The following is a 27997-nucleotide window of genomic DNA, read 5'->3' on the forward strand; positions in this document are numbered from 1 at the left end:
TCACAAACTGGAGTAAAGGCATTTGGAAAGAATGCGATTTGCTTCGCGTAGTCCTGTGAGCCTTGCACCGTGAGTTGTGCCAAAATATCGACTGTGGGTTGCCTCACCTGCAAAAAGCAACCTAGGATTATCATCAGAAGGAAGTGGTTCAGACAGAATGTCAGGATCATTCATTAAGTTTTGTGATGTCATATAGCTATATGTACCAAGTGCAAATGGATCAGAACACCACGTAGTACGGCACACTTTTGTTGGTTCTGGAATAGACGGATCATGCAAAAATTTTCTTAGATACATAGTACACACCCTTCCTATTTCTTTCTCTGTTAGTTTTTCCACTACGTCTGTGTGATCACCGGCTATCCATCCCAATAAAACATTTGGGTTATTCATGACCTCCTCAAATCCGTTCATTGATACAATCCAACCATCTTCTTTTCCTTTCAAAGCTTTAAATTCGTCGTCGGCCCACATAAAATTTATATAATTAAACAATTCCGGTTGCCAAAATGGTTCATCAAAATATAAAAATATTTTTCCAACTTTTCCAAATCCAATACGATCAATTGTCATACGCTTATAGTCTGGAAGAGAAGGCGAAAATAAACTATCTCCTCTCTTTTTTAAAAATCCTAGGGAAACCGTCACTATAGCATAATCACTTCGAAATAAATTATTGTTGGAACAAGAAATTTCAATGGGAAATCCAAATTCCGAGTTATGCCATTTAATTTTTGTAACTTCGTGGTGTAATTTGACAGCATCTGGTGGTAACCTATTCATTAATGGATGAAGAAGAGCAGAATAACCAAAAGGAATTTTAATGTCTCCACCAGGTATTGTTATGTATGCTCCATAACTCCAAGCTGTTATTTTTTCAAGATCATCACCGAGATGAAATGCAACATAGTTTCGAAAGTGGTTTATTATTGATCTAACGGTTGTCCGTTTCTCAGGGATATAAGAAGTCAGAATTTTTTCAGCATTCTTGCTTATGTATTCATCCAGTGTTTCGCTTCCAGGTACACGTTTCAGATATTTAGTGTCATCCATCAGCGAGTGAAAAGTATCGAATAGATGAATACCTTCTTCGATATCCAGTACTTCACCTCGAGAAGAAAAATAGTGTCCATTTCTTCTTTGAAGATATATCGGTTTCTGTGGCAAGAGGTGATAACGATTTGCTAAATTGAAAATACAATTACCAGGATTTCCACCATGTATCCAATTCGCTCCGAGTTCTATGATTCTTGCAGTTGTTCCGAAAGTTGTTGTGTGTATTCTTCCTCCTATTCTAAAAAAATAAATAAATAAATAAAATAAATAAATAAAAATAATAATAATAATAAGAAGAAGAATGTAAACAAATGCTGCTTAGTTTACTTCCCAAATTTATCAAGAATGGTTATAGAATGATATTCATGGAGGCTTTTTAGGAAATATGATAATCGTAGATTTTTTCAAAACTTGTCTGAGGAAAAAAAAATGTTATGTTTTATTTCAAGTTTTCTTCGTAACTGGACATTATCACCTACGATTAAGTGTATAATGTTTTGTATTCATCATAATTTGAAAGGACAGAATTTACTTTAACTAAATATCATAAACTGTATGAATGATAAAAGAAGAATTTTATTGGAGAGAAGTTGGTCCATTTAAAGCTAATGCCACGAGATACCATTATTTCATTTCTATAAATTGCATGTTCTCTGGCTGGGTTTCCCTTTTTCCGAATGAAAAAACGAGTTAATAAAAGAAAGACAATGAAATAATCTCCAGAGACTGATGGATGCGATTCGAACTCATATGAAGTTGGGTGTACAGATAGGCATTAAATAGGCATCTGTTATGAGCATAGAAATATTTTATGACCCTACATAATGTGCTGTGCGTCACTAGTTTTTAACTTGTGCTCAAGCGTGATTTTTATTTATTTCGCTCTTATATTGGAAGTGATCATAAATCGTAGTTGATAATATAAAATACCATGCTGATAGAATATTCATCCACAGATAACTATTTCTTCTGAAGATATTATATCTTTAGATCTAATTAAATTTGCGATTACTTGATAGCTTCGTTACATTACGAGTAAGGGCTAAATACATGAGAGGCAAAGCTTCCATTCGCAAGACTAAAAATATCATGGATTTTAAAAACTTCCCAACGTTTAACCATGTTAATCCAGACATCATAGATACACAAGAAAATGCTCTGAACGAATACTCATGTACCAGTTAAAAAGACAAAAAAAAAGTTATCCCTCTTTCTTTGTCCTCGCAGTAGCACAGTTTTTATAATCACTGCTCTCCCTATATTGGGTTGAAAACGTGCCGTTTCGATTTCCGTCAAATGACTCGAGGAAGGTTTTCGGCTTTATTCACTTTATGGCTGATTTATTCGGTTTCTGGCGAAAATAGCAAAGTTTTTATTCAGGATAGTCGGGTTCTTCGTCCAGCAAAACAGGCACACCGACCAAATAACACACACAATTCACAAACATAATACACATGGGTAGATGTGATAATTCTCAGAACGCCCCAATAAGACAGTTTTTTTTTATCGCTCTTTCTTTATAATTCTACTCATTATCCAATAAACCACTAAATAAACATTAGCCATTTCCGCCAATATCTGGAAAATGCTTGGTCCACGAAGGTGGTGATAAGGCTTCATTCTGGAGCTTTTCTGGTTGAAACACCAAAAGGAAATTATCTACGCTACCACGCCTTTGCAGTTTGGTTCCACAAAGCCACCACTGTAGCCAACAAACGTTTTCTGGACACAATTCAAAGAATCATTCTACTTCCGTCACCCGCGCCTGCCGCACGGTAAGCACCCACGCTCTACAGATCCTGGCGGGGGCTCTTCCGCTAGACCTCAAAGTAATCGCCGACCGGGCTAGTCGAGTGGGTAAAGTGCCTGCCTGGCAACCTAAAGGTCGCGGGTTCGAATCCCGCCTCGGGCTTGGATCAAAGTACTGCAAAAACCTTGGGAGGTGCATTATGGCCACAGAAGCTGATGCGCCAACAACTACAAAAAAAAAAAAAAAAAAATCGAAGTAATCAGAACTGGCATGTTATACCACCTATCTGTCTGCGCGTGTAGCACAGTGATATCGTCACCGTCCTCCCCATACCGGGTGGAAAATGTCCGGGTTCCAATCCAGTCGATAGCGCGAGAAACTTTAATGGGCTTTTTTCACTCCGTAGCTGAGTTAGTCGGTCTCAGGCGATAGCAAGGTTTCTTCCCCCAGACACTGGGATTTTTCGTACAGCAAAACAGGCACTGGCATGTAGATGGTCGACCAGAGAACACACGCAATTTACAGACATAATGCATTCATGGATATATGTAAGAAATTACGGGTGGCCCTAATACAATAATTTGAATTTTTTGTACCACCTATCTAAAGGATCCTTTAGATAGGTGGTACTTCACACTTGATCCGGACAACAACCGAAAACTGGAAAAAGCAAGACTCCAAAGACACCTGCGGCAGACACAGACATAGCAGACCAGATGAACGGACTTGACGAAGGGGGAGATCGCTAAAACGTTCATCTCAACAGCTGACAGGTTTTACCCCAGCTTGGTTCCACCCAGGACTCCACGCGACATTCCTCCTCACGAGCCATGGTGCATTTCACGCCAAACTCACCTACTTTGGGATCACTCAAGGACCCTCTTGTATCTGTGAAGGAGTGGAGAGTTGGCATCATCTGATGTTTGACTGCGAACTCTAAAAAGACATGAAATGCATTTCATCACAAAAATAACATACCTGCCAAGAAACGTGGAATCGCATCTACTGGACACGGTGGATGAATATAAAGCCTTTACGAAGTTTGCGCAAGCACTATTTGTCCGAAGAAAAGCCCTCATAGTGGCAAATTCGTAACTCCCGAAAACAACCGCCCGGTTTACTTGATTGACCAAAGCGGACTCAACACTGGACTACTCTGACTCCAAACGTTACACTGCCCAATGTAGGGGTAGTACAACGGCCTAGACGACTCAGAAATGCCACATGGACTTCATGGACGGGACAACGTTCCCATGTATGACCAAAAACCAACCTGACGACCATTGGATGGTACCGCCCAGTCCCAGGAACTGCAACCGGACTTGACCTACTTGATTTGAGTATGACATCTGCGGTTTTGCTGCCAGCGCCATTCTGGAGATCCGTAGCGACTCACTTGCTCGGTACCTTTATTCCTTCCCCTGGGCCGGAGGGGAGGGGATGGGCCTCTGTCTCCCCACCCCCTTCTTCCCCTGGTGGGGCATTTCCCCACTGATCTGTCTAGGGTCGCCTTCACTATAGTCCCCATATTTCTGTCTATCTCCCCCACTCTAACTAAACGAACAGCGTACGCCCTCTAAATTAACACCTAACATAACCAAATTACTAGCGTTGAAATTCAAACATCACTCTTATTAAACCATTTCGGCCTGATAAAACCGTAGTGTTTATCCCTTTTATTATTATTATTATTATTTTTTTTTTTTTTTTTTACAATAGACTCTTGCCGCTGAAATGTTCGGAAACTAAGTGGCAGGGCCTGCCAGAGTACGAGATATAATCTACTGGGTATCTGACCTGCCCCCTCGTGGTAAAGTGTGGGCAACGGTGGGTTCCATTAGAGGCCAAACGGCTAAATGGTTAGAAGATACAACGCACCACAACATTACACTACAGAACGATACCAATATACTTTTTAAATCTCTGGCCGCCACAGTGTTTCATTGTGGTTTCACATTAAACTTCACAAATTTCTCAAACTTTTCAAATTTCACATGAAACACAGTAGTGTTTCACAAACAATGCATACAACGCGGAGATGAGGGAAACTCCTGGTGCCGTTAGATCCTAAATACTTTACACTTTTATCTGTGCTACCAATCACTACTTTCGCTGCTGGAGCGTGGTTCCACAGGGCAGTCCACTGCAAGATCAGGGACAAACTCCAATCAATACAACGGAACATCATCATCCTAGCAACACATCGTTTCTGTAGAAATGCCTCCACAGCAGCGATGCCAGTTATAGCAGGAACTCTTCCCCTAGACCTATTCCTAATCTTCAAAGGCTTGTGCTACCGGTTGAGAATGCGCATTCCAGCTAAAATCCTAGATATACAAATAAACTTAGAAGTTGATCAAAAAAGAAAAAGCTCGTTGCTATAATGAGCTACTTAATCTCTGGCAAACACAGATGGGACACCGCTTCGGTGGGGACCATTCGTACATTCGTAACATCAAAAATAGTCAAGTCATGGTTCTCAGAGCTTAGAAACTTCTTTCCTAATAACTGGGCATGGAACCTTAAATGAGAAACTATACCAATTCTAACTTGTGGACTCTCCCCTCTGCTCCTGCGGGGAGGCGGAAAACTGGGCACATCTACTCTTCCATTGTGAACTGTACGGAGACTTAAGGCAGCAACTTATCAGAACTATAGAAGATTTTTCTCCGAATGCAGCCGACCAAATGATTAAAACACCATTGAAATTGGCAGCAGTCCAGACTTTCGCAAGGGAGGTCTTCAATAGAAGGAAACAACTTATGGCAGCAGTCAACATTTAGACCAGGAAGTCAGGTTATTCTGAGACAATTCCGTGACGTCAGCACTTAAAACACTATGCTGCAACAACTATAAGTTTTTTTTTGTTTTTTTAACTCCTCGCGTTCTGCTCTGGGACCGGAAAGAGTTCCGGTCCCAGAGCAGAACGCGAAGGACCGGAAGAATTTCCTCGGGAGGATATGAAATCGATCGAAGGAAGAAGGGAGGGAAGGGTTAGAGAGGAGAAGGACTTCCTTGGCCCAAAGAAGTCCCAATCCAGGACAGACGCAGGAGAGGGGGAAAAAAAATTAGCAAGTTACTGGAGTCCAAAGTATTCTGATCAACGAAGATGGAGTACTAGTGCCTCTGCAAAGTATGACACCTTAGTGCAGTGGCGCGCAAACTTATTTCACTCGCGACCCCCTTTATTAAATATAAAATTGACGCGACCCCTTAATGTAAACCCCGAAGTAGGATGACCAGATTTTTAGAGAACAAAAATGGCATTTTATAAATTATGTAGTAGAAAATTATATTCCAGTACTGAGAAAGGAATAAAAAAATTGTCTCCTTTTTAATTTACATATTAAAATAATTGTTTAATATTTTAATTGAATACAGCACAGCAAAACACAATAAATCAAATTCTTCAATTAAAATTCTTCAATTTTCTCCCGTTAATTCAGCCGCACCATCAGTACAAAACAATAAAAAATGAACAATTACAAAACAAAACAATTAATAAGAAGGATGAGCCCGGATAACCGATAATATTTGGTGCAATATTTGAAATTGCTAATCTCATGTCGTCTTCTGGATCAAGTCTGGAACGTTGTTTTGCTTTTATAACTGTTAATTTTGAGAAGCCAACTTCACATAAATTTGTAGACCCAAAAGGTATCAAGTTTGTATCCCCATTTTCGATAATTCTGGAACGTTGTTTTGCTTTTATAGGTGTTAATTTTGAGAAGCCAACTTCACATTAATTTGTAGACCAAAAAGGTAGCAAGTTTGTATCGACATTTTCGATAATTCTGGATTCTTGAAGAGAAAGTCAAAAATTTTCACAAGTCAGAGGTCCTGAAACGCGCAAGTAATGATTCGTCAGACGTCAGGTCGATAAGATCTTCCTTTTGGTCAATGGTAATTTCGGGCACGAAAAAATTTCAAAAACAAGGGGATCACGAATCCAATACAACTGTTTTTTTCTGGACATATTTTTCTATATCAGGCTTAATGTCGAAGTTTGCAGATGACACAAAGGTTGGCAGGGTTGTTAATGACAGTAATGGCAGTGTGCTACTGCAACAGGATCTAGATAATTTGGCAGATGGGCTAAGAAGTGGCAACTGAAGTTCAACCTTGACAAATGCAAAGTACTGCATATGGGTAGAAGTAACCCCAGAGAAACGTACCAACTGTGTGGTACTACACTTAAGGTGGTAGAAAATGAAAAAGACCTGGGAGTAATTGTGCAGTCAGATATGAAGTTTTCTGAGCAGTGCAGACAGGCTGCTAGGGCGGGTCATGGGGTTTTGTCAATGATATATAGGAATTTTGCTAGCAGGGAAAAGGAGGTGATTGTCCTTCTGTATAAGGCAATGGTCAGGCCACGCCTTGAGTACTGCGCACAGGTCTGGAGGCCTCATTTTAGGAAGGATGTAGATTTGCTTGAGCGTGTACAGAGAAGAGCAACACGATTGGTGAGGGGAATGAAGGGATTCTCTTACCAAGAGAGGCTTAAGTTCTGCAAATTGCAGTGGCTGGAGACTAGGCACCTGCGCGGTGATCTGATTGAGGTCTATAAGGCCTTGAATGGGTTGAGCACGCTGAATTCTGATGGGATCCTTCCACTTGTTCAGATTACCAACCTACGGGGACATAAGTTCAAATTAAGAAAGGACAGATGTAGAATAGATGTGCGGAAATTTGCCTTTAGCCAGCGGGTGGTTAATTGCTGGAACAAACTTCCATCTGTCGTTGTAGAAGTTGATAGGTTAAATAAATTTAAGGAGGAACTGGACAGGCATTTGGAGGGAATGGTGTGATTTTTTTTTTTTTTTTTTTTTGGCTGATGCTGCATAAGCTCCTACACTTGCTTTCTTGCATCATGTGCCACTACTACTACTACTACTACATACATTATATCGTTTGGAAAAATTCTTAATTTGCATTGTCAGGTGGGTGGCAATGATATCCATAAATTGTAGACTGTCAATATTATTGCTACTAACAAATTCAGAAAAACAAGGGAATGTTTCAGCATTATTACGCTCCAATTCAATTTTCCAAAGATTAAGTTTCTTTTTGAAAGCTTCTATTTTATCACCGAGTATTAATATCAGTTCCCTGTCCTTGAAGACTTAAATTTAAATCATTAAGTTTTTTCAAATATATCAACAAGGTAACTAAGGTTTTCAAGTCATTTTTGATTTGTAAACAGTTAAGCAAGGTTCTGATTTTTATCCGATAAAATCAATAAAAACTGCATGTTGAAGTCAAAAAGACGTTGCAACACTTTACCACTGGACAACCACCTCCTTTTCATATATAAAAGAAGCGTTTCATAAGCGGATCCCATTTCATTACAAAGTTAGTGAAAACTCTACTATTTAAGCTTACACTTTTAATAAAGTTGATCACACTTACTGCATCTTACAAAACTTCGTCCAATTCAGTTCGCATTTTCTTTGCTACTAATGCTTCCCTATTCTAGTTTAGAATAATTGCATTTATAATGCAATTATTCTAAACTATATTTGGAGTAATTTCCTTTATTTCGCCCTTTAAACCTTTATTTTTAAAGTTTATTTTATTGTGTTGCGATCAGTACAAATCGCAACACACTTGTTTCACGTTAGATCATTTGTTTGAAAGAAAATATTTATAACATCAAAAATCTTCTCGCCCGTCGTTCTTCCTTCGAAAGCGTTGCAAAATAGAAAATCCTCCAAAATATCTATCTCCCTTATAGCAGTATCTGACATATACAATAAGTTCAGCAAGGTTGGAAATATCTGTGAATTCATCTAACTGTATTGCAAAAATTGGACTTTCTCTCAATCGATTTAATAAATTGAATTTTATGTTGTCCGTGAAAACTGTAATATTCCACGAGACTGGTCTCTGGACAGAGGAACGGTTTTTAAATCGTTGGTGTATTTTTCTCCATGCATAATTGAAATAATTTTTGTTGCAGCAGGGAGAACAAGTTGATATGAAAGCACCGAATTACGAGGAAGAATAAAACATGCGTGCAACAGACTTGCTATTTTCAGCACAATTTCTTCGTTATGTTTCAAATTATTTCAAGTATATCATATGGTCAATACCTAAGCAGAATATGTATACATTCTGTGATAGATTTGAGTCAATTGATTCCAGTCCTCAGGCGCTGGAGTCTGCTAGTATTAACAATATGAATCTATATTGTCCATAACAATATGGGTCCGTAGCCAGTGAGCAAATTAAGGTATATTCCCGACGCAATAGGCAGTAGGGTTCATTCGTATCTCAGATTTAGTTCGAGTTGTAAATTCTCTACACGTGCAGTATTGAAAAAGTAATTTCAACAACAGGTTTTTAGCTTTTATGTACACCAAAAATAAATTTATTTAAAAATTGCCGCGACCCCTTTAATTTATCTCGCGAACCCTCCGTGAGTCGCGCCCCGTAGTTTGCGCACCACTGCAGGCTTAGTGGGCGGAACAGTTGGTGGGATCGCCGTCCTCCCAACACCGGGTGGAAAAGACCTGAGTTTGAATCCTGTCAATGACGCTAGGAATTTTAATGGGTCTTTTTCAAACGTGAGTTAGTCAGGCTCAGGTGAGGGTAACATGGTTTTTACTCTCGGAACTCTCGGAAATTGCAGAACATACGCAATCTATAGGTATTATATACGACGCAATATGGCCTAAATTGTTGAACGCCTAAAACTCTACAGTGACCGACCAACAGAAATATGATTCTTACGTTTAACACTCTAGCTCTACTTAACTCTATAATAGCTGTCATGCATGTTCTTACATCCTCAATCCATTAAGATGCTATAAATGTTAAAAATATGGACGTTGAACATTCTGAAACAACATGTTGTCATGTCCCAGTCTGCTCAAGGTGCGGATCTATTGAGCATTCAACCGAATGCCCTGATATGCCTAAATAGAAAAGAAAATTATTCAGCCTCAAAATCTTGCAAACGCTGGAAAATTGAAAAAAAAAAAAAAAATAAATAATAAATAATAATAATAAATCCACAACAAAATAACGTATTATGAAGTGAAAATGGCATTACACTAATTATTTCCAAATCTTACTATGCCATGTCCCTTCAGAATAATCGGATCATTGCAACTCAGGCAAATGTTTCTGTCTCGCCTGATATCTTAAACTCTCACTGGGCACATTATGTTCTCTTAATCCTAAAACTCCCATGAACCATGCAAATGTAGAATAAGTTTGTAATATCGCATTATCCCCTTTTCCAGAAAGTGAGCGTTCAACGTAGGCAAAACTCAAACGAAGAAAAATTCAGTAAGTCAACAGCTATTGAACCAAGGAACTACTCGTAGATTTTGAACAAAAATCTGAGCAAAAGAATTAATCATTGAGATCTATCCAGAAAATGAATTTTATTCACACCGACCTTTTTTCCAAAAGATAAATTTAAAGCCGATAAGTATATTATTATTATATTAGGTCACTCGTAATTCATTACATAAACCCGTATTTTTGTCTGTAAATGTGTGTGTTCTCTAGTCGTTTGCCTGTTTTGCTGGGCGAAAACCCCTGTTTCTGTGGGGGAGGAAACCTTGCTATCTACGCCTGAGACCGGCTAACTCAGCCACGGAGTGAAAAAAAGCCCATTAAAGTTCCTCGTGTCATCGACGGGATTAGAACCGAGGCCTTTTCCACTCGATGTGGGGAGGATGGTGACGATACCACTGTGCTACACGCGTAGACAAAGTCGATAAGTATAGGCAAAAGCAGTGAGATTCAATAGAGAAATGTCCGTGGCATTTAAAGGTAAAACCTCATATCCTTTCAGTCCTGAAATTGGTGTCCCACAGGGTTTATCCTTAGGTCCGTTATTATTTCTTATCTACATCAACGACCTGCCAAGCACCCTTGAAGACTACCAAATCAAAATCAACGTATTTGCAGACGACATAAAAATCTATAAAGCAATTCGCAATACCAATGACTGCATCATCCTAAACGAAGCTCTTCAACGAGTTATTCAGTGGCTGAAGGAGAACAAAATGACAGTCAATGAAAACAAGTGTGAGCTGATGAGCTTTGCTAATGCACATAAGAAAAACAAACTTAATTTTTCTTATTGTATCAACAACAAGGCAATCAAAAAAGTTAGTACAGCCAAAAATTTAGGTATCTTTATTAAAGAATCATTTTCCTTTGACGTCCATGTCTCTAACATTGTGAAGGTAGCTAGCAAAAAACTAGGTTTCCTGAAAAGAATTAACCGAGACTTCAATCAGTTGGCACTTTTCATCTTTCTTCACAAAATCTATGTTAGGCTAGCCCTAGAATTTGCCTCACAGGTCTGGTCCCCACATGTTGCTTACCAAAAATTAGAAATTGAAAATATTCAAAAAAGAGCAATCCAGTACGTTTGCTTTAAAAGTGGCCTTGAATACAATGAGAAATCCTACCAAGAGTGGTGTGTATTCTTTGGACTCGAAACGCTGGAAAAAAGAAGAGATAAAGCCGACTTACTCTTTCTTAACCAGCTGTTAAATGGTCTGAATTGCCCTCATTTTGTCTCACAAATAAATTTCAACGCTCCGACAAGAGCGTTAAGACACCATCCACTGCTGAAACCATCCTATGCGAGAACAAATTATGGATACTACAACTTCTACAACAGGACTGCAAGATCAATGAACAAAGCAAATATGGAGATATTGCTAACCTCATCTGTTACCTGACTTAAAATGGACTCTTCTTGCAAGTTCTAAGACTCTGATTGTGTAATGTGTGTGAAGAAATACCAGTGCTCTGCCTTACTGCTACCTGTTCACTTAAATAGGACGGATGAGTCCTACTTTTATTTATTTAGTTTTATTTTATCTGTATATTTCAATTCACTAATCTTCTTATGTACATTTACTTTTCTCTTTACTTTGGGAAATGTATACTCCAAGCTTCTGCTTTGAAGCTGTGTAATAATGCTTCGTAGCTGCACCCTCAGACACGGTTGTTTTCTGTTTTGTAGCTGTTAACAACACTAATAATAATAATAATAATAATAATAATAATAATAATAATAATAAAGAAATAATGGCGCATTTCATTCTGTGGACTTGGAGACGCTTCCGACGCAGTGGAGATTATATTTATTATTTAATAAATGAATACAAATACTGACTGGCATTTGCCTTCAAGAAACCTACCCAATTCTGCAAGTCAGCCTTACAATAAAAGGATATATCATATACAAACGACACAGAAACGATATGTGAGCTGCTCGTGGTGGCTTCACTATGCTAATTAACTTCAGTATTCTATCTTCAGTATAATCTCCTGTGATAACTACTATCTCCAGGTTGCCTACTGGGAGGACTTTAATAGCCACTATGGGGTTCTCCTGATATAGACAGACAGACAGAGTGTACAGTGTGTTTAGTTTCAAACGGCATCAGGGGTTCCCCCATCTCCGCATCCCTCATTTCAATGACATCCATGCAAAAATAAAAAAAAGTATATAGCAATGGTCGCCAGGGTCACTCGCCGGGACTGGGGACTGAGGAGGCGCACTATTGCTCTCTTCTACAAGGCAGTCTTCATTCCGGTCATCACATACGCCTCAGGTACTTGGACCGTAAATCCTCAACAGTAGTGAATCAGAGAAGACTGGACATAATCCAAAGGCCGATCCTTTTGATCATAACACGTGCCTGCAACATGAGATCAACTCATGCGCTTCAAGTGATTGCGGGGACTCCACCCCTAGACTTAGAAGTTGACCATGTGGGTATGCTCTACCATCTGAACCGTGGAACCAGCACTACATTCATGAACTTTACCACAGATCCTGCCAATAACCGATCCATGGAGAAAAGGAGACTACAAATCCATCTGATGACCATCTGGCAACAACGCTGGACAGACTCCACAAAGGGAGAAATTACACGAAAGTTCCTGCCAAGTGTACAGACTACATATCCACAGTATCCGTACTGGTTTTCCCCAGGCTTATACACGAGCCACCTCCTCACAGGGCACGAGGCAATCCGCTGCAAACTAAATCTACTAGGAATTATTGAAAATCCAAGGTGTGCCTGCGGCTCCCTGGAGTCCTAGCACCGTCTTATGTACGAGTGCGAGCTGTACGAAGATCTCCCTGGTCTACTTGTCACCCAACTTAATTTTATACCTACAAATCAGGAGCATTACCTACTGGAGGATGAAATCACTTACAGAGCCTTTTCTGACTTTGCCCAAAAGATGTTTGCCAGATGCCGGACACTTCCACTACCTGCCGATCCTAACCTACTGAATCCGCCTTAGATATAACCTCAAGCCCTGGTCAATCTGCTGCAAGGAAATCACACACCCTGGAATAACCAGGCTGTAACAACAAAGTGCAAACCAACTAATCACTACATCATCGTCACCATAAAGAACAGGACATCAGTCCCAAGAGTGACCACCAACACTGGACCAGACTCACTGAACGTTCCCTCTACATTTTAAGTGACAATTGGACGGGACATGCATCCTAAGTGTGACCAGACTCAGACCATAACTAGGACAAACTGGAAGATGAGACACCGTTCCCATGAGTGACATTTCTTATACTGGACTGGACTAACCGAATGGGAACTCCTACGAAGACTAGTCAAAGCTTTGCTGTTCAAGGCATCTTGGCTCTCAGAACCATGCTCCCTTGCATGGTCCTTTCTTCCCCTTTCCCCCAGCGGGAAGCTGACGGTCTCTTTGTCTCCTCCCCCGCTGATTTCTTCTTCCCTCTGGTGGGGCTTGGCCCTGCTCCACTGACACCTTTGGGTCGCCTTCTCTATTCACCCCATATTTCTGTCTGTTTCCCCCAGCCTTCAGTTTCCCTCTGCTCTATCTTAAAAATTTTCATGATTAGTGGTCAAACCAACCCCTAGTAATCGTACCCCACACTCAAAAATTTAATTAACACAATTTTTAATTACCTCGGCTAACCCTATTTCTTCTCCCTCCTCTTTTTTATATAGGTCCTTAGCCACTGAAATCTCAGGAAATTAGGTGGCAGGACTTGGCAGAATAAATAACTATAATACTAGTGTACTTGGTCTGCCTCCACGGGTCAGAGTGTGGACAACGTTGGGTCCCATTAGGGGCCCAACGGCTAAATGACCAGAGGAACAACGGTACACGACACTACACATATACAAAATCCATACACTTTTAAACCTCTGGCATTGACAGTGTTCTGTTTCACACCCACAATGTATACTACGCGGAGATGGGGGGAAATCCCTGGTACCGTTTGACACTAAACACACTCTACACCCCGCGTACTACTGCGAGGCCTAGGAAAACTGGAGGCATCTCCTTTTTGACTGTATTCTGTACGAAGATCTGAGGCAAGGTTTAGTAAACACCGTCCCAATATCTGAAAATCAATTCGACCAGTTACTCGTAACTCCCTGAACGGTAATCTGTTCTTCACAACTTTGCTACGGAAATCTTTGCTCGAAGAAGGAGATCATATAGAGTGGTCAACACTCTCCGCATTGGGCCGGAAGTGGATTAGATAAAGTTTTTTGTCTCTCTCTCTCTCTCTCTCTTCTTCTTCTTCCTTTATTTTATCTTTCCCCCCCCTCAAGTGTAGCTATGCTATTTTATTTCATTTATTTTTCTTTTTATTTATTTTATTTTTCCCTATTGATAGAGAATATTGGCATAGAGTAACTATGCCAATATTCTCTCTCTCTCTCTCTCTCTCTCTCTCTCTCGTGTACATCCCCCCCCTCACGTTCTGTTTGGAGTCAGCCACTCTAGTGCAGTTTTTATTATTATTATTTTTTTTTATTAATTCTTTAATATTATAATTTCTTTTATTTTCTCTTTTTCTTCTTCTCTATTTTGTCTGTCCCTCTGGAATGGGTCCCCAGAGGATCCTGGCCCACCTGCTGGCAACACCAGATGGATCAGAGTCTTTTTTGAGACAGTACGTGCTTTACCGGCCCACCTTCCTGTGGTGTGGACGAGTACCCAGAATCATCTCTAGCGTAGTCCTTAACACCTTCATTTCCATTGCTTGGATTCTGCTAGTATCCTTTTAATTCATTCTTTAGCAGCAAATCAACAAACCAGCAAAGGTCAAAATAAGGACCGAATATGCCCTATTTATCAGCTTTTTACACTTCATTGGAACTTCCCTTGACCATAACAGGCTGTTAACGTTACAGTTACAGAAGAAACTGACTAGCTGCTATTCTCCTTGTTATTTTCATATCTAGATACTTAGATACTTAAAATTGTCCACCGCTTCCAGCATTTCATTCCCTAATTACATTCACATTCGCTTCACCCCCCTCTGTCCATCACCATCTTTTGCTTTTTTGGCTAATTATCTTTAGACCATACTCACTGACTATACTTTCCCAATGTGTTAGTTTCTCTTGAAGTTTTTGAGAGAATACTCGAATGAGACTGGGATGATAAAAATGGTGGAACACACCTTTCTTTTTCCACCTTTTTTTTATCATCCATCGCTACAAGGATATTGTCCATGACAATAATAAAAAGTAATGGTGACAATATACTACTCTGTCGATGGAAATCAATCTGAGTTCCCCAATTTTGTGTTCACTCAACTTTTACACTTAGAATACATATTTTTAATTATCAAAACCTCCTCTCTGTCTATTACCATTTTCTCCAGACTTTCCCAACACTTTTTCTCTTTGCACATTATCATATGCCTGTACAAGGTCTAAAAATACCAGAAAGGGGCTCTTGTGAAACTCCCAATGTCTTTCTAGCAATTCTCTAGCAAATATTAAGTCAAGCGTTGACCCTTCCTCTTCTAAATCCATACTGTTCTTCCCTCATTCTCTCTTCTGTTTTTATCCTTAATCTTGTCTGGAGTATTCGTTCAAAAATTTTAGCACAGTGGCATAATAAAGTGATTCCAGACTGTTATCTTCGTTTAATCTAGATAAAAAAAACCGAAATGTTAATGTCACTTTATTAATGCATTTTTCCTTTCACTTCACTCAGTTTTCAGTATTTGTATTTACCGCATCAGTACGGGATTAAGATTTATGAACACACGAATTCGTGTGCTCATAAATCTTAATAAAAAGAAAATAATATATATAAATAAAACACAATTAAAAAAGAAACACGATTGGAAAGCCATAAGACCGTTTTGTTATTTTTGAAAGCTGACAGTGGTAAAAACAAAACCTCTAAAATTGTATTTTCACTAGAAGTATGTGGAGGATGAACATGTTTTGTTGTTAGTGAGATAGCCCAGCTAAATTTTAAGATAGCAATTCTTTTAACCTGTGGTTTTAATAAACGTTTCCTTTTGATATAATTACTCACCAGTTTTCAACTGTTGCACGGTGTCGCAACGGGTTGAAATACTGCTAGTGTTATAAAAAAAATAAAATAATAATACAGTTTCCAAAGTTTTTCATCTGTCGTTATCAATATGTACAAATTTCTAAGAGCTTTCGCTCACTAGAGGGACTAATTCTACTCCAACTGTCGCCAAACGACAAACGATTTCACGCGCTGTTGTTTATAGTCAGAAAGCGAGAAAAGTCGTGTTAGAGAATTATACGTTAATGCATACATCGCTTCAAATAACGTGAACTGCGAGTTTGTAAGTATTAACAAAAATTTATGGAAGGCTTGCTATCCTAAATTAATGTATTTGTTAATTATTAATGTATTTGTTATTGTAAAAGAACGTGTAGTGACCACACATTTAATGATTTTAAGGGGCTCTTGTATGTGGTTAAGTGATTATTTGTCTCATATATTTGTAATAATATGATTATTTGTATTATATGTCTTGTATGTGATTATTTAGTAAAATCAAAATTTTGCTAAATTTATTTTGAAATTTAGTAATAAGAAATGACACTGAAAATATATTGGAGGTAAACACGTTTTTATGTAAACAAGTACAGTAGTTACAAGAAGTAGTACAGTAGTTACAACCAGTACTATACCTAACATAAATAGCATGATGCAATTATATTTGCACGATATAGAGATATTATATTTTTATTTCATACAGTAAAAACTGTTATACACTTTACAATTAAAATTTTTAAAAATTAAAAAAAACAATTAAACGTTTTAAATTAAACATTTAAAAGTTTACTTGTTTAAATTATTAAAAAGTGTTATAGTAAGATTATACATAATACCGATCTTCACTGATATTTAAAATACCTTCAAATTTTATTTACGTTTTTTTTTTTTAAATATAAACTGGTTTGAAAGCAAAATCGCAAGATTTGCTCTTTCATTGTACCTGGTAAGTTGAGATAATTTTATGAAAAATACGAACCAAAATGCACCACATATTGATTTCACCAGTGACGTGGACATTTGAGTAAAAATTGTCCGAAAAACGAAACGTTTGGCGAAATACGGGACATCTGATCACTTTAGGGCCTTTATTTTTTTACAAAATTTTATTATAAATCGATTCAGGAAAATTTACAACGTATGAGTAGGTAGATAGCTTCTTTGCGATGCGCGGTTACCAGTTCTCCGACGGTACTCCCTAAAATGAAAAAAGAAATTTACGCAGACTCCCCACCCCCATAATAAAACTCATAATTTCATTTAGATTACAGTTGGCAAGGAATACATATACTTCCTAGTTTTAATAAATTTAATTATTTATTTTATTTATTGATAATTTTAAATATTAATAAATAAAAATAATTATTTAATGATTATTTCAGTTATTAATGGAACTGTGTAACTTTATAAAATAAATCCGTTTCATTGTAAATATAAAAAAAAAATCAAATTTAAAAACGGACAAAATTTAAAAAAATGTACAGTATTTCTACCTGCATCTATATTATTCGCAATCCCTCCCCACGTAGACCCACAGTGTGTGGTGCCTGTCAGTCGCAGTTCGTTATCACTGTGAAAAAATGTTTGCTTTGTATATGTATGTATTTCAAATTAAAAAAAAAAATGATTTGTTACAAATGAGAGCCAATCTTACCAATTAATCAGAACGTTTTTTCTTTATTTTTTCAATACTGTGTGTTCAAGTCTAATTGTTTTGTGAGTTCATGTTTAGAGATTAAGTATCGTTAGTGTTTCCATTAGAACGATTTTAAAAAATTGCGTCCTTTTTGTTCATTGTCCTTTGTATTGGTATTTGAAATTAGTTTTTGACTGCTGGGGGGAAAATTAGCTCATCGTGGAATGAACAGTGAATTACTAGTAATTTCGGAGACATTAGGCAACGAAATAGCCAAGTGTATCAAATTTCATTCCGATTATTTCAAAATCATAACAGATCTAAGTAACGATGGTGTTAATTTGTCGTGAATTAATTAGAATTAATGTGAAGTAATTAATGTGAAGTAATGAGAAGACATTAATTGAACCACATGAATTTTAAAGTGAATTTGGTAATGCTCGTTGCCCAAAATCCCTGCATTTCTAACACATCAGCGATAACGTTAACTCTGATTTAGCCGTTAAAGTGCCGTCAAAAGGCATAGAAAGTGGGCCACCAATGTGAGAGCTGAAACTTTTCTCGGAGAATTTTTCTGTATTGCTAAATTGCGATGTAGATTTTATCGATTCTCTGATTGGAACTATAAAATTCACAAGATATACTGCTGTGCAATATACTGTATATTGTACAAAAAAAAAAAAAAAATCTTATAAAAGAAAATAACAACATTTTAACAAAAGAAAGAATTTAGTAAGCATGTTTTGTTACAGAACGCTGATGCTCCTAAATCCCAACAAAAACCGCCTGCTACCGTATGATTCAGAAGTCGAGTGGTAAGGCTCTTCTTGATTGCGTATTTATTTCTTTCATCGGTTCAAAATTCAGTTTTGATTGTGTCGATTTTTCCCCTTCTTTTTATTAAACTAATAGTGATTTTTCCATAAATTCCTTTTCAAAATTCTTTATGTAGTAATTTATTTATTTTTTTTATCCTTTAAATATATTCATGTGTACAGTACTTTCAAATTAAAAAACCTCGTAAATTGTAAAGTTATATGTTTTCAGTATGGGCAGAAAAAAGTGCTCAATCGACAGGCATAAAATTGCAATTGTACAGATTTCTAAATTACATTCAAAGCAATGTAAACCACAAATGATACAAAAAATTAACAAATCAGTATTTAATAAAATATAATAAAAGTTATTAACAAATTAACCTAATTTATAACATTAAGAATTATAACTCAAAGGCTTCTAGTTTTTGCTAATTGAAAGGTAATAATTTGAAACCATCTTTAGAAAACAACTAAATCTCACCTCTCTATTCTGAATTTATAAATTTAGATTTTAAATTTTAAAATTTAAATTTAATTGTTTAAATTAAAAAAATTGAAAAGAAGAAGGCGAATAAGTTAAAGACCATTAAAATATACAATACTGTAATTATAACTTCATTCATTCAAACTTCATTTATAACTAATTACATTAATAAACATTAATGGAGCTGATATAATTTGATATTACTTACAATTAGTAACAGTAGTTAATAGTGAAATAATTAACCAGTTTAACTTAATAGATGTAATATATCAAGATGCAATTACTGATATTGCTGACACTTTCCCCATCAAATGTGGGGAAAGGGTCAGTAATATTACCAATCATTCCCCAAAAATTGAAGTTAATTAAATTCATCACACTATGCCAGCCATTCCCATATACATTAATTTTTAAAATTAAATAGCATCCTTTCCTTATTTCCTTCTGACTTTTTTAAAATTTAATGAAAAAGGAGTACCAGAGTACCAAATACACATAAATAGTTTTAAATGCAGGATGACTGAATTATAAGCAAATAGTAAGTATGGTATTATGCAGAATTAGGATTATTTTTCACTAATGTATAATAATCATACGCTACGTGTGTGTGTTACATATTTTGAATCATGAAAATTAAATTAAGCTGATTTACAATCATAGAAATAAGCACCACAAGCACTGAAATAATAACACACTTATGAAGTTTTCTGAATCAAATACTGAATTTTCTTTTGCAACTGATTATCAGTGTTTTTCAGGCAGAAATTAGGCTTCCACAGAAGATATCCAGATATTTAAATTTTTTGTGTAGTACAAAGCCAAGAGATGTCAGTAAAAAGTATGGTTGACAAAAAGGCATTTAATGATAGCAAGACATGAAACATATCTATGAAATACAAAATCTCAGCTGTTAGTCTATCTATTAAATTATAAATCTCAGCTATAGTTGCTAGCATTTGTGTCTATTCATGTATTCATGTAATGGTTTACCTGCAGATGCTGTATTTAAAGAAGATTTTGTGGAGGGATCAAATGCTTTGACATTAAATAGCAGGCCTTTAAATACCAATAATGTGGTGTAGCTTCAAAAGCTATGCACAAAACATGTGGAAAACAATATTAGTTTACTTAACTCATGTTACACTGTTACTGAGAAAAAAAAAAAAAAAAAAACAGGAAATTATTAGTTTTCCAATGACAATCTTAACAATCAACAGTGTCATAAAAGTATGGGATTACTTATCTCCAATCATTCCTCCTTTTTATTAACAGACTCAACCAAGACTGATTTGAAAAGACATTCTCTACTGTTGTGAAGAAATAGGTGAATTTTAAGAAAATGCAGCCCATTATCACAGCTTATAAATAGTGCACACAATGATTAAACAAAGTTTGTTATCTAATTGTAATTAGATAATGAACTTCATTCAGCCCTCCAGTCTCCAAAAAAGTTTAATATATTTTTTTTAATTTTCACACTCTTCAAAATATCCTGCACATCATATAAAGCATTTTTTTTTCATTAATAAAAAGCATGGCTTTTCTTTTGTCACTTTAAGATTTCAAAATAATCCTTGGTTAATAGGTGTCTAATCACATCAACACAACATTCAGCCTAGGGGCTTCTAAAGCTGACCATGCATTCTACACAGTTCCTTAAAGTTGATGTAGAGTTAGAAGGATTTTATTAAAATTCAAGAAATAATTGTGTGTGGGAATCACTGGTATAATATAATATGTTTAAATATAAGGAAGGGGGCAGTTAACACCTGAATCAACTATGTCAGTAATCTTTCAAATTAAATTTTAATTTATTATTTCATTTTAATTAATTAATGATGTTACTAATTGCATTTAATATCGGTGCTGTTAATATTACTGTAATTACTTACAATTCATTAATTTAAGTAGTAATTGCATTTAATTAATGCTTGCTTTTATTTTCACATTGTATTGTTTTATTATTTACATTATCTTGAATGATAACTTGAAAATCGGTTCAATCGTAATTCAGGTCTGTTGCGTTCTAAATACACCGAGTGGACAGAAATCATGGGAATACCTACATAGTAACGGCTAGGCCCACCTTTGGCTGGATAAGGGCAGTCACACGGCGAAGCATTGAGTCCAATAGTTCACGAAAGCATTCCACTGGTATTTCCATCCATGCTTGCTGCACCGCTGTTCATAATTCCGTCGCATTCCTGAGTGGAGGAACCTAAGCTCGAACGGCCATTTCCACAGCATCCCAAAGATGCTCCACGTGGTTCACGTCCAGTGAACGTGGAGGCCATTCCATGGTGGTAAAATCTGCGAAATGCTCTTGGAACCATGTTCTAGCCACCATGGCTCTGTGGGGAGGAGCATTGTCCTGCTGGAAGAGTCTGTTACCTTGTGGGTGCACGATGATCATGAAGGGATCCAGATGGTCTGCAAGGATGGACATGTATCCTGGACCATTCTGAGATGCGTCTAAACGTACAGAGTTCCCAACGTGTGCCAGTTGAACCCGCCCCAGACCGTTACTGACCGTCCACCTGCCTGAACAGTTCCTTGTTGATATGATGGGTGCATAGCTTCGTGCTGTATCTGCCAGATACGCACCATTCCCCTCCGCTTGAAATAACTGGAACTGGACTCATCGGACCATGAGAGCCATCTCCAATCATCCAAGGTCCAGTGCCGATGTTCTTTTGCCTGGTTGACGCGTAGTGTCCTGTGTCGTGGTGTTAGCAATGGGACTCTGGTGGATCGGCGGCTCCCATAACCTATTGTGACTAATAATCACCTGATGTATTGGTGGAGACTTTTCTAGCACTCCTTTGTTGAAGTCGGCGGTGATTTGTGCTACTGCGCTCTTTGGTTAACTGAAACAATGCGAGACAGACATCCACGGCCACTTTCTTCCAACTCCTCCCACCATAGTAAGTAAAGTGAAAGTTTTACTTTCACTTTACCAAAGAGCGCAGTGGCACATCCACGGCCACTTTCATCCAACACCTTCCACCATAGTGTAAGTGTGTGTGTGTTGTTGTCTTACGGCACCAGGGGTTTCCCCCATCTCTGCGTTGCTTTCATTGTGGTGAACCAGTTCACTGGGAAATGCCAGAGATTTAAAAGTGTGTGGGAATTGTTCATGTGTTGTGTTCTGTACCGTTGTTCATCTGGTCATTTAGCCGTTGGACCCCTATTGAGGCCCAACGTTGTCCCACTTACGCCCCGTGGAGGCAGACCAGGAACCTAGTAGCGTGGAGGCAGACCAGGAACCTAGTAGCGTGGAGGCAGACCAGGAACCTAGTAGCGTGGAGGCAGACCAGGAACCTAGTTACATTGTCCATTTTAATTTGCGGGGGTCGTCGTAGTTGTAAAGTCCCCTTTAGGAGGATCGATGAGGTCTTGTCTGACGATATTTTCAGCTGGTTCTTTGATGCCCATTGCTGCAGCCGCTGCAGTGCCTGATTTGACAGCGTCTCCAATTGGGCTCTGGAGTCTGCGTTTACCGTCAATGTCAAGTCGTCCGCGAAGGCGTGTGCTGCCACAGAACCCAGGTCCGTCGTCAGGAATTCATCGAGGACCATTGTCCACAGGAGCGGCCCTAGCACCGACCCCTGCGGACATCCTCTGTGCACCTCTCTTGTTATTTTTTGATAGTGTACGTTGATTTCCACTCTTCTTTGCGTTAAATAGCTTTCAATTACTTTGTAGAGGTTAAGAGGCACCTCAGCCTCCCTCAACCTTGCCAGGACGTTTGGCCACCAAAGTGAATCAAACGCCCCAGCAAAGTCAACAGAGATGAGCAGCAGATACTTTCGTCTACAATCCTGGAATATCCTTAGTAAGTTTCCCAGTGCGTCCACAGTTGAGGATCCTGGTCTGAAGCCATACTGATTTCTGGCATGTAGGCCTGCCGCTTCATAGTGTTTTATAACTCTCACATGGAGTAATCTTTCAAACAATTTGCTTGCCACTGGGAGCAGTGCGATGGGTCGATATGAATCCGGAAATTCTGGATTTTTGGTAGGATTTTTCAGTATTAGTTTTAAATTTGCTGTTTTCCATGCAGTTGGGAAATGTCCTGTTTCCAAGCATCTATTGTATAGTGTGAGGAGTAGGTGCGGCTTGTATTCCACGGTTTTCTTGAGTATTTCAGGCTCAATAAGATCGAGGCCCGGGCATTTTCTATTTCTGACCCTACTAGCGGCCACGCTGAGTTCATCCAAGGTGAAGGGGGGGCTCAATCGCCTGATTTCTATAATTATCGTTTCTGTCGCATGTCTGTTGCTGACCTGGCATAGTTAGCATATCTGGTTTTTGATATATTGTGTCGAGTATGTTATTCATCGACTGCTCCTAAGTTGTGGTGAGATCTCCCTGCCGAGTCCTAGTGGTAGCAATCACCTCCCCCCTAGGCAGTCTATTGGTTGTTACCTTGTAGACAATGTCCCAGGGGTCATTGTTCCCTGCTGTGGAGACCAAGGACTCCCAAGAGCGTCTTTTACTTGTCTTTATGGAGTCAGTGTACCGGTTTCTTATTTGTCTATATCTTTGCCTCAGGGCTTCAACCTCATTTGCTGGCCATGTTCTTCGGGCCCTCTGGAAGTCCTTGCTGTCCACAGGCAGAGATGGGGGGGAACTCCCTGGATCACATGGAGGAATTCATAGCCAACAGCAGCTTTGTCGTCATCAATTGCTCCAACAAACTTCTCACATTTAGTTCGACACTCTAGTGGCCATGGTGGCATCCAGAGTGGCCTCCCTGGATGCCACCATGGCCACTAGACCTAGCTGGTCACCTCAACGATTGGATGGTGCAAAAGAATTGGACTACGTCCGACCACAGGTCCATCACCTTCACTATGCACAGGTCACTCCATCGAATCCAGATAAACAGCTACAAACAGGAAAGATATGCTGCCAATAAAGCAGACAGGGGTAAATTCAAAGAGGCCATCACCAGAAATGCACATAACCTGTCATCCAACCAGCTCCAGAAACAGACCCCCGACCAACATCAACGCACTGTAACCAACGCCAATGGTCAACGCGGCTATTCAATCAATCAATCAGGAGAAGGACCTCCCAGCCTGGAGCTGTCCAGTGGTGGTTGCAAGAGCTCGACCAGCTTAGAAGAGCAATGAACCAGAAGAGACGTGCCTTTCAAAGTACCAGATGGACCTGGCCACCCCCTGAGGTAGATACTCTCAGGCAACAGTACAGGGAGGCCAGGAGCACCTATACTGCGATGATTAGGCAACGGAAAAAGCTGTCCTGGGATCATCTGGTCTCTACTGTCGGAAACTTTTACCCCTGGAGCATTATCTACCGGAGAACCACAAACAAGCTGCCTAGGGGGGAGGTAACCCTCCGCCGTCACCCCACAAGGTGTCATGACCAACAACTGGCATGACACAATTGATAACATACTAGACGCCACTTTCAAAACAATCGAAGAAAACAACAGTCCTGAACAGCAACTGCTCTGCCAGGCCAATGTAGTTCTGAGTGGGTAAAGGGCTCCTCCGTCCCACAGGACGGAGGAGCCCTTTACCCATCCAGAACTACAAACTTCCATAAGTAATATAAGAAATAGGAAAACCCCAGGGCTAGATATGCTTGAGCCAGAGCTGGTTAGGAAAGTGGCTGAGTACACCCCAGACCTGCTCCTGGACCTTTACAACCAATGTCATGGAGACATTGTTTGTAAACCTGGACCTGTCTCCATTCAGGCTGTTTCCCTCTCGACTGGAAAGTGGCAAACATTAAATTGATCCTCAAAAATCCATTCAAACCACGGCATAAACTGGACTCCTATCGATTGCCATTCTGTCTGTGCTCAGCAAAGTACTGGAGCAGCTGCTCAGACAGAGGATTAAAGTGCACTACACCACTGCAAGCTTAACAGCAAACAAAGAATTTGGATTTAAGCCAGGAAATTCCACCGTCGAGGCACTGGAATCCATCCTTAACATGGCGGAGAGCTGCCGACAAAAATACTTTCTCCTCATCTCTATTGACTTTGCGGGGGCGTTCGACGCCCTTTGGTGGCCGAGCGTCCTTGAAAGACCCAGGACTGCCCAACTGCCGACAAACCTCTATGATTGCATAAGAAGCTATTTGACCAAAGACGGGCCTTGGTTAGGCCCCTATTTCAAGATTGACCGACAAATACACCAGGAATACCCGCAGAGCTCTGTCTTAGGACTTCTCCTGTGGAATTATGTACTGGACGAGTTCTTCTCTCTAGACAGGGGGCATACAGGCATTGGCCTATGCATACGACCTGACCCTTACTGCAGATTCAAGAGCCCAACTAGAAACTCTAGCGAATGCAGCAGTAATCACACTGCGAGAATGGGAGGAAAGGCATCGACTCACCATATCGGCCACCAAGTCCAGTCCACCTTACTTAAGGGCTACGTAACCCCAACCAGACCGCCGCAAATAAGAATCAACAATAGAACAATTAAGCTAGCCACAGAACTGAAGTACCTGGGAGTTGTCCTGGACCGTAATGTGTCTTTTACCCCACACCTAAAATATATACAAGCTAAGATGAAAAAATATGTTGTCATGCTTGCCAGAGTCACACGCGACTGGGGTCTAAAAAGGCGCACCCTTGCGATCCTTTATAAAGCAGCCATTATCCCGGCAATCACATATGCCTCCGGTGTCTGGTTCCACAAAGCCTCAACAGTGGTAAATCGCAGACGACTGGATATTACACTATTGACCCTCATCCAAGCATGCAAGACAGTCTCGACTCATGCACTACAAGTGATCATGGGCGCTCTCCTTCTTGATCTTGAGGTGACTCGCACCGGCATGCTTCAGCAACTCAGACGTGGCAAAGCCACAACCTTCCAGGACCACACCGCGGACCCGGCAATAACTGTAAAATTGAGAAGTACAGGCTGCAAACCTACTTAACATCAATAGGGCAACAACGCTGGACCAACTCTGACAAAGGGGATGTCACGCGAAGGTTCTTTCCGAACTTGCAACAGGTGTACCCAAAATATCCGACATGGCTCTGCCCCGGTCTCTACGTCACCTACCTTCTCACAGGACATGGAGCTATCCACCACAAGTTAAACCACCTCGGATCGACAGATAACCCAGCTTGTGCGTGTGGCTCCCTTGAGACCTGGGACCACCTGCTGCACGAAGATCTGTGTGGACACCTCATCACATGAGTCCGGTTCAACCCCAAAAATCAGGAGCACTAACTACTCGAGGTCGAGGCAACCTACAATGCTCTCACCATCTTTGCTCAGTGCCTCTTTGCAAGACGCCAGACTCTACTTTTGCCGGCAAACCTAAAACAACTAGGATAAATACAACAATCACAACAAATGACGAAACAAGAGAAAACGACTGCGCACTAGTTGTGACTAAACTCCACTCTCCCAAATACTGACCCATAGATGGGACATTGATCCCATTTGAGAACTGTTAACCAATCACTTTGGACGACCTACATTGACTACCATCGGACCTTCGAGAATCTACCCTGACAGTGACTGAACCCTATCCTTTTGAACATCGACCAGAGGACGGACCTGGATCCCACGAGTAATTACTTAACAAAAGACCAAGCAGGACCTGCACAAATGTCAGATCTGAACTGAAAACCTGGACAGATACCTTCACTGCACTCCTGGGAATCCCGAATGGGGCAGCCTTGGCGCCTGGATTGAAGCCACCCCACATCCATGCCCTATTGGCGATCAGGGCCGGCTCCCTTCCCTTGCCTATTTTACCCTCCCCAGGCGGGGAGGAGGAGCAGCCCTGCTGTCTCCTCCCCCCTGTCAGGGAAGGGTAAAAAGTCTGGTGGGTATGGGCATGCCACACTGTAAATTGGAGTTGTCTTCCCTATCGGCTCCATACTTCTATCTATCTTTCCCTCAGTCTTCAGTCTCCCTCCCCACTCTACCTGCACGCTAGTGAATGCCCCACACAATCTAAATTCTACAATTCAAAATCAATTTCACCCACCATTTTTTGACCTTCTCCAGCGCTTCCCCTCAACGCCGATCACATTTTTTTTTTTTTTTTAGGTCCTAGTCACTGAAATCTCAGGAAATTAGGTAGCAGAATCTGCCAGAGTAAACTTAAACTGCTGGGTACCTGGTCTGCCTCCACGGGAAAAAAGTGGGGCATCGGCGGGCCTGAGTAGAGTCTGGCGGAAGAACAACGGTACATGACATTACACATATACAGAGCCCATAATACACTTTTAAATCTCTGGCATTTCCAGTCAACTGGTACACCCACAATATGAACTACGCGGAGATGGGGGAAACTCCTGGTGCCGTTTGACCCTAAACACACTTTACTCTTTAGACAGTGCTGTCCGCAATGCGATGTTATTCCGGAAATGGCGTATTCCCGATACACTATTGATACTGTCGAAAAGGAATTGTGCAATTTTTGTACCACCTCCGTGATAGAGTGACCCATGTGCCGGGCACCCACTATCATCTCTCTTTCAAAGTCAGTTAACTTATGACGTTTATCCATACTGACATCGAATTACTGTCTACGTGAATGCAGTGATGCAGTGTACGTATATACTGCCAAAGCGGTGTGTTCGTCCACTAGCGAAAGGGGTAACAGCGTCGCGTTGCCCAAGGAACCAGGTATCCCATGAATTCTGTCCTTTTAGTGTAATAGAAAAGATTTTTACAAAACCACAATAGAATGTACAAGAATATATTAATTGATTAGTTGACGAGAATGTACTAGACTACATTATATATATATATATATATATATTTATAATAATTTTTTTATTAATTTTTTTACCGATCCGATGCCTCCAGAATGATAACATCGTTGATTCCATTAGCAACCAAATGCTCTGCTGCCGAGAGTCCAGCTATTCCTGCACCAATGATAATGACTTTCGGGTTTCGTTTATTCAT

The 27997-nt window shown here is 39.6% G+C and overlaps 1 protein-coding gene across 1 annotated transcript; it reads right to left on the reverse strand.

Annotated features, from left to right (window-relative positions):
• LOC150081678 (peroxisomal N(1)-acetyl-spermine/spermidine oxidase-like) lies at window positions 1-27997 on the reverse strand. Its single transcript, XM_090380282.1, has 2 exons — window positions 27879-27997; window positions 1-1294 (listed from the first exon to the last, which is right to left on the reverse strand). The coding sequence occupies exons 1-2, from the start codon at window positions 27995-27997 to the stop codon at window positions 1-3; spliced, it is 1413 nt and encodes a 470-aa protein (XP_090236408.1).

Source organism: Mastigoproctus giganteus, chromosome 8 (genome assembly GCF_048544385.1).
Source record: "Mastigoproctus giganteus isolate SK-2022 chromosome 8, ASM4854438v1, whole genome shotgun sequence".
In the NCBI taxonomy this organism is placed as follows: domain Eukaryota; kingdom Metazoa; phylum Arthropoda; class Arachnida; order Uropygi; family Thelyphonidae; genus Mastigoproctus; species Mastigoproctus giganteus.